This window comes from Alosa alosa, chromosome 5, assembly GCF_017589495.1.
Source record: "Alosa alosa isolate M-15738 ecotype Scorff River chromosome 5, AALO_Geno_1.1, whole genome shotgun sequence".
NCBI classification, from domain to species: domain Eukaryota; kingdom Metazoa; phylum Chordata; class Actinopteri; order Clupeiformes; family Clupeidae; genus Alosa; species Alosa alosa.
Genome location: NC_063193.1, coordinates 17652859 through 17661027, shown reverse-complemented (window position 1 = coordinate 17661027; position 8169 = coordinate 17652859). Strand labels below are relative to the sequence as shown.

Sequence of the window (8169 nt, the reverse complement as noted above, 5' to 3'; positions counted from 1 at the left end):
AGCAGATTTATTTTCACTGCGCTCATTCTAGATTAAAATTAAATTAGGTCAAATATAGTTTAGTTTTAATCTGATGATCACAGTGAAAATGTTTACAAAGTAACGATACACAGAAATAAATCTGCTTTAAATGATGCGGATTATCAAATGCATATTTGATCTGGTCACAGGATGTGTCCCAAACAGCTTTTGAGCACTTCTGTGATTTTATGTTAATTATTCACTATTCTTCACTATTCATTTATGCGCTTTACTTAGGTAGCAATTATCTTAAACATTAGGGATTCTAAATTGCTGTCTGTTTGCCTTTCTTTCTCTCTCTCTCTCTCTCTCTCTCTCTCTGTGTGACACAGCTGGAAGCCCATCACAGACTACATTGATCAGCAGTTTGAGCAGTACTTCAGAGATGAGAGCGGGCTCAACAGAAAGAACATTTTAGACAACCGTGTACACTGCTGTCTATACTTCATACCACCATTTGGACATGGGTAAGCACACACACACACACACACACACACACACACACACACACACACACACACACACACACACACACACACACACACAATTTATGTTTAACAGCTCTGATATGTCAAAACTTCTAAACACTACAAATTAAAAAGTGGTGGTGGTTGAGTGTGTGTGTGTTTTTGTGTGTGTGTGTGTGTGTTTGTGTAAACGTATGCTACTTGTGTGTTGGTCGGGGTTGATTGATTAATGTCCTGTCCTGTTCTGTGCAGGCTGAGGCCGATCGATGTGGAGTTCATGAAGGCCCTTCACGAAAAGGTGAACATCATTCCTCTTATCGCCAAGGCTGATTGCCTCACCCCCAATGAGATCAAGAAACTCAAGGACAGGGTGAGACTTGCCTCTTTAATAGGCTCTTTCTATAAAAATTTTGTCAATGCATGTGTGTGTGTATGTAAGTATGAGAGAAAAAATGTATTGGTGAGTGATTTTATGTGTGTGTGTGTGTCTGTGTGTCGGAGTGAGTGCTTTCTTCTGCATGTGTTTAGGTGCCAGTGTGCTTACTTAAGGTTACATGTGTGTTGTGTGTGTTTCCATGTTATCATGCCAGCTGGTTTCTTTGCATGTTTCTGCAAGTTTATTGCAGCAGAAGTCGTAATAAATGGGCGTTGAGAAGCACAGTACCCTGCTACTTATGTTATCAGCACTTGTATTTTTGATGTGAAATCAGAAACAGATGTTTACCTATGGCAGCTTGCTGTTCAGGACATGTATGCATTCTTCATGACGCACAAGTCCTGGAAACTGACTAGATGGCTGTTTTTGTTCATTGTTATTCTTTAAATTATAAGACAGGAGTTCATTTAAGCAATAAGCCCCGAGAGGCTGTAGGTTACACAGATTTTAGAACACCTAAGGGGCGTTGTAAGGCACGACACGCAAGCGGAGTGAACCCCCCTTAGCTGTTCTAAAATCAGTGTTACCTACGGACTCGAGTGGCTTATTGCTTTTCTAAAACGGTTACTACATATATCTGGCAAAATTTTGTGAAATAAAGGCACAGCAACGAGACATGTAACAATTTATTCATAGATAATCATTCTTCCGCCAAGAAATATATTTCCTCTATCAGAATGGTTTCCCAGCAACTTCGAGATGCAGATACTCTAACTTTTGAATCGAGTTGTGGTAGCGCAGTAATCTAGAACGAAATACGGTCAAAGTGGATGCTGGATTTTACAACGACATCGAACGTGATTCAGCCAATCATAATCAAGAACCGGAGCTATTCATTTTAGAATCAATATTTAATTTATCATCATAATAATTCATTATTGGGTTAAAAACCTTCAGTCCCAGTCCCAGTAACACCCACTGTGAGCTATACCATCAATGTGTAGATGTCTGTGGCTTTCTTTGCCTTTACTGTTTAAGCCATTGAGCCTCTTCCCATCTTAATCCAGCTGTTCCCCTCTGTTCTCACATAACTCCAGCTCAGCAGACTAAGCCCCAGTAGTGTTCACCCCATACCAAATACCTCTGTTTTTTAGGTGTGGATGGACAACATGCTAATCTAGGGGTCCATTGTGTTCATAATAAAGTACAGAAATCAAATTATAATTACATATCTGGGTGCATATCAATGACTGCTTTTTCAGTCAGTGCTACATGATATGCATATCATGAATGTATCAGCACTGTGTTGATATGGTGGAGAGAGAAGCCTACCTATCAGATTCTATGAGCGGTGAACGGTATTTCTTTGTGTGCAGAGTTGTTGTGTAAACTCAGGTGTTTGTGTTTCTACTAATGAGGAGGAATTAAGCTAATCTTGAGATAATGCTAACTGCCATGCTAATCCCGGCTCTCCCCTGCACCAGGTACGAGACGAGATTGAGAAGTTTGGGATCAAAGTCTACCAGTTCCCGGAGTGCGACTCAGACGAGGATGAAGAATTCAAACAGCTGGACAAAGAGCTGAAGGTGAGGGGTCAGACAGTGAAAGTCAGGTGCACTGAGTTGGTTATTCTTAGGATTCTGAGCATCACAAAATGGCTATACATAGGCCTATTAATCGACAAGCCAATCTAGAGTACAGGGTAAACACATTGTAGGTTTATTTGAACACGTGAATACAAATCAAAATAAATGTGTGTGTGTGTGCGTGTGTGTGTGCTACAGGAGTGTACACCGTTTGCAGTGATCGGCAGTAACACAGTGGTGGAAGCGCGGGGCCAGCGAGTGCGGGGGCGTGTCTACCCCTGGGGCATCGTAGAAGGTGTGTATGTATGTGTGTGTGTGTGTTTGTGTCTATTTCAGTGCTGGAGTATGTTGTTGAGTGGTTGTTGGACCATGTAAGTAATATTTTTAAAGTTAAGCTAGATCTTTGCATACAGTATTTAAAAAAGAGAGGGTCTGTGTGTGAGTAAAATCAGTGTAACCTACAGCCTCTCGGGGCTTATTGCTTAATTAGCTCCTGTCTAAAAAGAACAACATGTTTGCTCTGTGTGATTACTACTGAGCGTGTGTGTGGCATTTGTTTGCTTGAAAAAATCTGTGTGTGTCTTTGCTTGTGTGATTATATGAATATTGTGTGTATGTGTGTGTGTTGCAGTGGAGAATCAGTCCCACTGTGACTTTGTGAAGCTTCGGAGCATGCTGATTCGCTCACACATGCACGACTTAAAGGATGTGACCTGTGACGTCCACTACGAGAACTACAGAGCACAGTGCATACAGGATATGACGAGGTGAGAGTGTGTGTGAGTGTATTTGTGTGTGTGTGTGTTTGTGCCAGTGCTCCTGTGTGTGTGTGTGTGTGTGTAGGTGTGTGTGTGTGTGTGTATTTGTGTGTGTGTGTTTGTGCCAGTGTGTGTGTGTGTGTGTGTGTGTGTGTGTGTGTGTGTGTGTGTGTGTGTAGGTGTGTGTGTGTGTGTGTGTGTGTAGGTGTGTGTGTGTGTGTGTGTGTAGGTGTGTGTGTGTGTGTGTGTGTGTGTGCGTGCATGTGCATGTGTGTGTTTGCAAAAATGAGTTCCACAATGAACAAAAATGAAAAAGCACTAGCAGGTGATTATGTATTCATGACAAAAGTAATGGCTGTCATATGAAAACAATCTTAAGTTTGATGGAGTATAATTCTAACGTTTATACTGTAGGAGTTAATTTTGTGAAAATAATATTTTGGTATTCATGACATAATGCCTGCTTATATTATGACAGTACTGTGTGTGTGTGTGTGTGTGTGTGTGTGTGTGTGTGTGTGTGTGTGTGTGTGTGTGTGTGTGTGTTATGGTGTTTGTGTTATGGTGCAGTTTGCCAATGTGTTGTGTTGTGTTATGGTGCAGTTTGTCATTTGTACAGGGCTGTTTGGTAATGACTCTGTTCTTGTTTTTTTTGTGACAGTAAACTAACTCAGGATAACCGTGTGGACAGTCCAATCCCCATCCTGCCTGTCCCAACTCCAGATGCAGAGACGGAAAGACTCATCAAGATGAAAGATGAGGAGGTAATGAACTGCTATACTAATATCTTGTGTATATAGGTGCTTTATAACCATTGGTTCTAACCACCATAATCCTGTTTCAGCATAATTTGTTATACCATTGAAGTTTGTGCAAACCCTCTATAATCATCTGTACCAACCTGGTTTCTTAAATAAATTAATTTGTATACACTAATAAAGTTAGGAGGTTAGAGCTACGCTTTGGCTTGTGATTAATCACATCCAAATAAAGAGAAAAACATGAATAGAAACTGTTCTTTAATGATTCATTGAAATACATCATAAAACTGAAAATGTGTTCCTTTGGTGTAGGGATCTGTGAAAAAATATTTCAATTATTAATATTATTGATTAATGATACAGTTATTCCCAGTTTGTGATGACTCACAGAAAAGCTCCTCGGATTACTGCTAGGATAAAACTTGTTATTGCAGTGTGATATATGTGACATGTGATTAGTGTTATTAGTATATAATAGTGGTTTTGTATATTATTGTATAGTGAAATGTATGTTATGTTATGTTACCTTATAGGTTATGTTGTAGCGCTGTGGTGATGCTATACTGACTTTCCCGTTTCTGTGTTCAGCTGAAGCGGATGCAGGAGATGCTGGAGAAGATGCAGCAACAGATACATGAGAAAGACCAGTGAAGATGATACCACCACCCCCTAACAGATACATGAGAAAGACCAGTGAAGATGATACCACCACCCCCCCTAACAGATACATGAGAAAGACCAGTGAAGATGATAACACCCCCCCCCCCCCCAACACACACACACACACACACATACACATAGAGACATGAGAAAGACCAGTGAAGATGATAACACCCCCAACACACACACACACACACACACATACACATAGAGACATGCACACACACACACACACACATACATAGAGACATGCATAGACACATCTAAAAACAGAAAAATGCTCACAAACAGATCTTACAGACAGCACACACACACACACTCTCTCTCTCTCTCACACACACACACACACACACATACATACAAACACTCACCTCTCTAACTTTAAGACCCAACTCTCCAGTGCACTCTGTTCTAGACCCTGGCCTGTAAATGATGCTTGTGCCCCAGTGGCCTATTCTCTCCTGTCCCCCAGCTGGTCAGTTTGCCTGGCGCTTCTAGTCCGCTCCTCTGCCTGGCCAATACAGCGATGGATCAATGTGCTTTACCTTTCCTACCTTTTTCTGAATGGACTAAGTATCTTGCTATGAATTATAGGCTAATATAATGATGATATTAATGTATGAGTGACATCGAAATGAGTCTAATTTATATTTATGCTCGCTATTGTTGTTTATTTTTTACATTCGGAGTCATATCTTGAATACGCTTATGGTACATTGTTTTGTAAAGCGGTCTGTTTTTAGCTGGGCTGTTTTGGGGTTGATTGCCCTTCATGTACAACTGTAAGTGTGTGTGAATGTGTGTGTGTGTGTGTGTGTGTGTGTGTGTGTGTGTGTGTGTGTGTGTGTGTGTGTGTGTGTGTGTGTGTGTGTGTGTGTGTGTGTGCGTGCACGTGTGTGTGTGTGTGTGTGCGTGCGTGTCTGTGTGTGTGTGTGTGTGTGTTTGTGTGTCTTTGTATTGATGACTTGAGTCATAGCTTTTTACAGTGCTAGCACTAAGTGAATGTAAAAGTAAAGTTCCAGGTTAAATTAACTATTAAAGTACTTGATTCAGATCCGTCTACAGTGACTCTTTGCTGGGGCCAAATTTATCCTGTGTTACTCCTCACCCTTAGGCATAGACGCCGATACCATGGGTGCTCCGTCCCTCGAGCACCCACGGAAAATATCGAGCACCCACGTGATGTTAAATTCAGCATCTCTCATAATGTGATTGGCTATGTTGCTGTCAATCCCCTACTCCATATCCTAACCACCAATGAGAGCATCTCTCGTATGAAAATTCCTGACACTTCCCACCTGAAGAATTAACGCAAGGCCTTGTCGGGTCTTCAGCCCCGAATGTTTAAAATGTATATAGCCCTGAATATCATTTTAAAAGTAGTCTGACAAAGCTTATTGTTTTGTGACACAGCTAAACACTAGTACCTCATAGAACGTCAATTCATGGGTTTCATCAGGTCCCTTTCCACAGGTGTATAAAATCAAGCACCTTAATTATCAATGCAGACTGCATGGTGCTTGATTAATACACCTGTGGAAAGGGACCTGATGAAACCCATGAATAACATAGCCACCTCGCAAAAGTAAAGTTGATTGCCTGATGTCATTCAGGTGCTGTTCAATGATGTGAATGTTAAATGACCAATAGCATATGCAACTTGATCATAAAGCTCTGGCGGGGATTCGAACTCTCAACCTAAGAAACACCAGCATAAGGCATTATCCCACTGAGCCACTGATAATCCTACATGTTGGTTAGTCACATTCACATGGTGAAAATGTGTAGGCCTATTGGTAAACACACAACAAGAAAAACTCCAAGCATACATTTGACAATAAAATGAAGGTCTTTCCTAAAAGAGTACACCTGAAAACTTTTTGAAATTCTGGGGCAATTAAGACATTTATAGAGAAGAACACTAATGGATGAAATATAAATATGATAGACTTAATGATGAAGGAAAACTAGTAAACAGAGAAGCTCCCCTAAATGCCATAGAGTGTCTCGGCATTCTGATTCTTGGAAACTGATGAGTGTGAATGTTGATTGCCTGATGTCATTCAGTTGCTGTTCAATGTGAATCTTAAATGACCGAAAGCATGTGCAGCTTGATCCTAAAGCTCCAGTGGGGATTTGAACTCTCAACCTAAGAAACACTAGCCTGACAAGCCAGACCCACATTAAAATGTAGGGTCTGGGCACTCACCGTTCGCAGTTCTCAGTCCGAGGGGCGGGATAATCGGTTGTCTTTCAAATTCCCTCTGCACGCAATAGGACAGTCTTATGCGTTTCCCCACCAACAGGAGCTAGTTGGCTAGTTCAAACTTTTGCCAACTTAAAACAAGCTTAACTCGTGTCACACTGTTGGCCAACAGCAACATCCATCTTCTTTGTTTTCAAGTAGCAGGGAATTCAAGCCAAACCGTTGCAACTCTGCCATCAATCATTATGTTAAGCCCGCCTAACGACTCTACAGTATACACGATTTCATTGGCCTGATAGAAGTTTAATTTTTCGAGCTCACAAGCCAACGGAGAGTTGCTAGACTAGCCCTGGAAGCAAATGTAATTTGCTGCCGCTAGGGTGTGTCTAGATTTCTAGGCTAAAGAAACACCAATACAAGGCATTATCCCACTGAGGCACTGACAATCCTACATATTGGGTAGTCACATTCACATGGTGAAAATGTGTGTTGGCAAACACACAACATCAAGAAAACTCCTAGTATAGATTTGATAATAGAATGAAGGGCTTTATAAAAAGAGTACAGATCTGAAAATGTGCACTGTTAATGGTATCCACCTAATGATGGTTGTATGGTTGCTATCCAAGAACAAAATTACTCATATACTCATATAGGAAAAATGGGCTGAGTGGTCAAACTTTATTGGCCTATATCTCTTAAATGTAACAACATATCCAAATTGTGAGGCTTGGTCTAAACATTGTCTGTGAAAATTTTGGTGATTTGATATTTTTTAAGCCTGTGAAACCTTTTATGTTTGGCTTTTCTCTGAAATTGTGGCAAAAGTAAAAGGGCCAAAAAGATGCATCTGAGTTTAGAGATTAATATTATGAAAGAATTTTGAGTCTAGGTCAATCTGGTAAGGAGAAATAAGCATAATTAACCTTTTTGCCAATAGCGCCACCTTTGGGTGCAGTACCCCAAATTTTGGGTTATGGGTAGAGGGGGGTACTGGTAACCATACCTGAAAATTTCAAGAGTTTTGGAGTTACGGTTTAGGCTGCAGTATGACTTTTACAGAATTTTGGCAAAAAATGAACGGTACAGAAACAATAGGGGTCCTGCAGCTGTGCTGCTCTGGACCCCTAAATAATAATAATTAAAGGTATTACTAAAGGTATTATTAAAAGTAAAGGTATATTTTGTGTGTATATGGGGGTATGGTGTGTGTGTGTGTGTGGGGGGGTGGTAAACACAGATCCATAGTTCATTCTTTATGTATGTAAAAATGTAAAAAGTAAAAAGTAGTTTTAAAAACAGCTCATCGTATTTGAGTTCATGGTAGATTCTGT

At 40.6% G+C, this 8169-nt stretch overlaps 1 protein-coding gene across 4 annotated transcripts in view; it reads left to right on the top strand.

Moving 5' to 3' along the window:
• The window catches only part of septin5a (septin 5a), a 15691-nt gene extending 10228 nt beyond the window's left edge, over positions 1-5463 (top strand). For 2 of the 4 annotated variants that reach the window (XM_048244235.1, XM_048244236.1), the window contains 7 exons: positions 354-488; positions 741-858; positions 2349-2450; positions 2649-2745; positions 3082-3217; positions 3870-3972; positions 4558-4768. In XM_048244235.1, coding sequence (XP_048100192.1) covers positions 354-488; positions 741-858; positions 2349-2450; positions 2649-2745; positions 3082-3217; positions 3870-3972; positions 4558-4620 — 754 coding nt within the window. In that variant the 3' untranslated portion in view covers positions 4621-4768. Of the gene's footprint in view, positions 1-353; positions 489-740; positions 859-2348; positions 2451-2648; positions 2746-3081; positions 3218-3869; positions 3973-4557 lie in introns of all 4 variants that reach the window. The other 2 variants (XM_048244234.1, XM_048244233.1) reach the window with 2 other exon arrangements.
• Positions 5464-8169: the final 2706 nt, after the last annotated feature.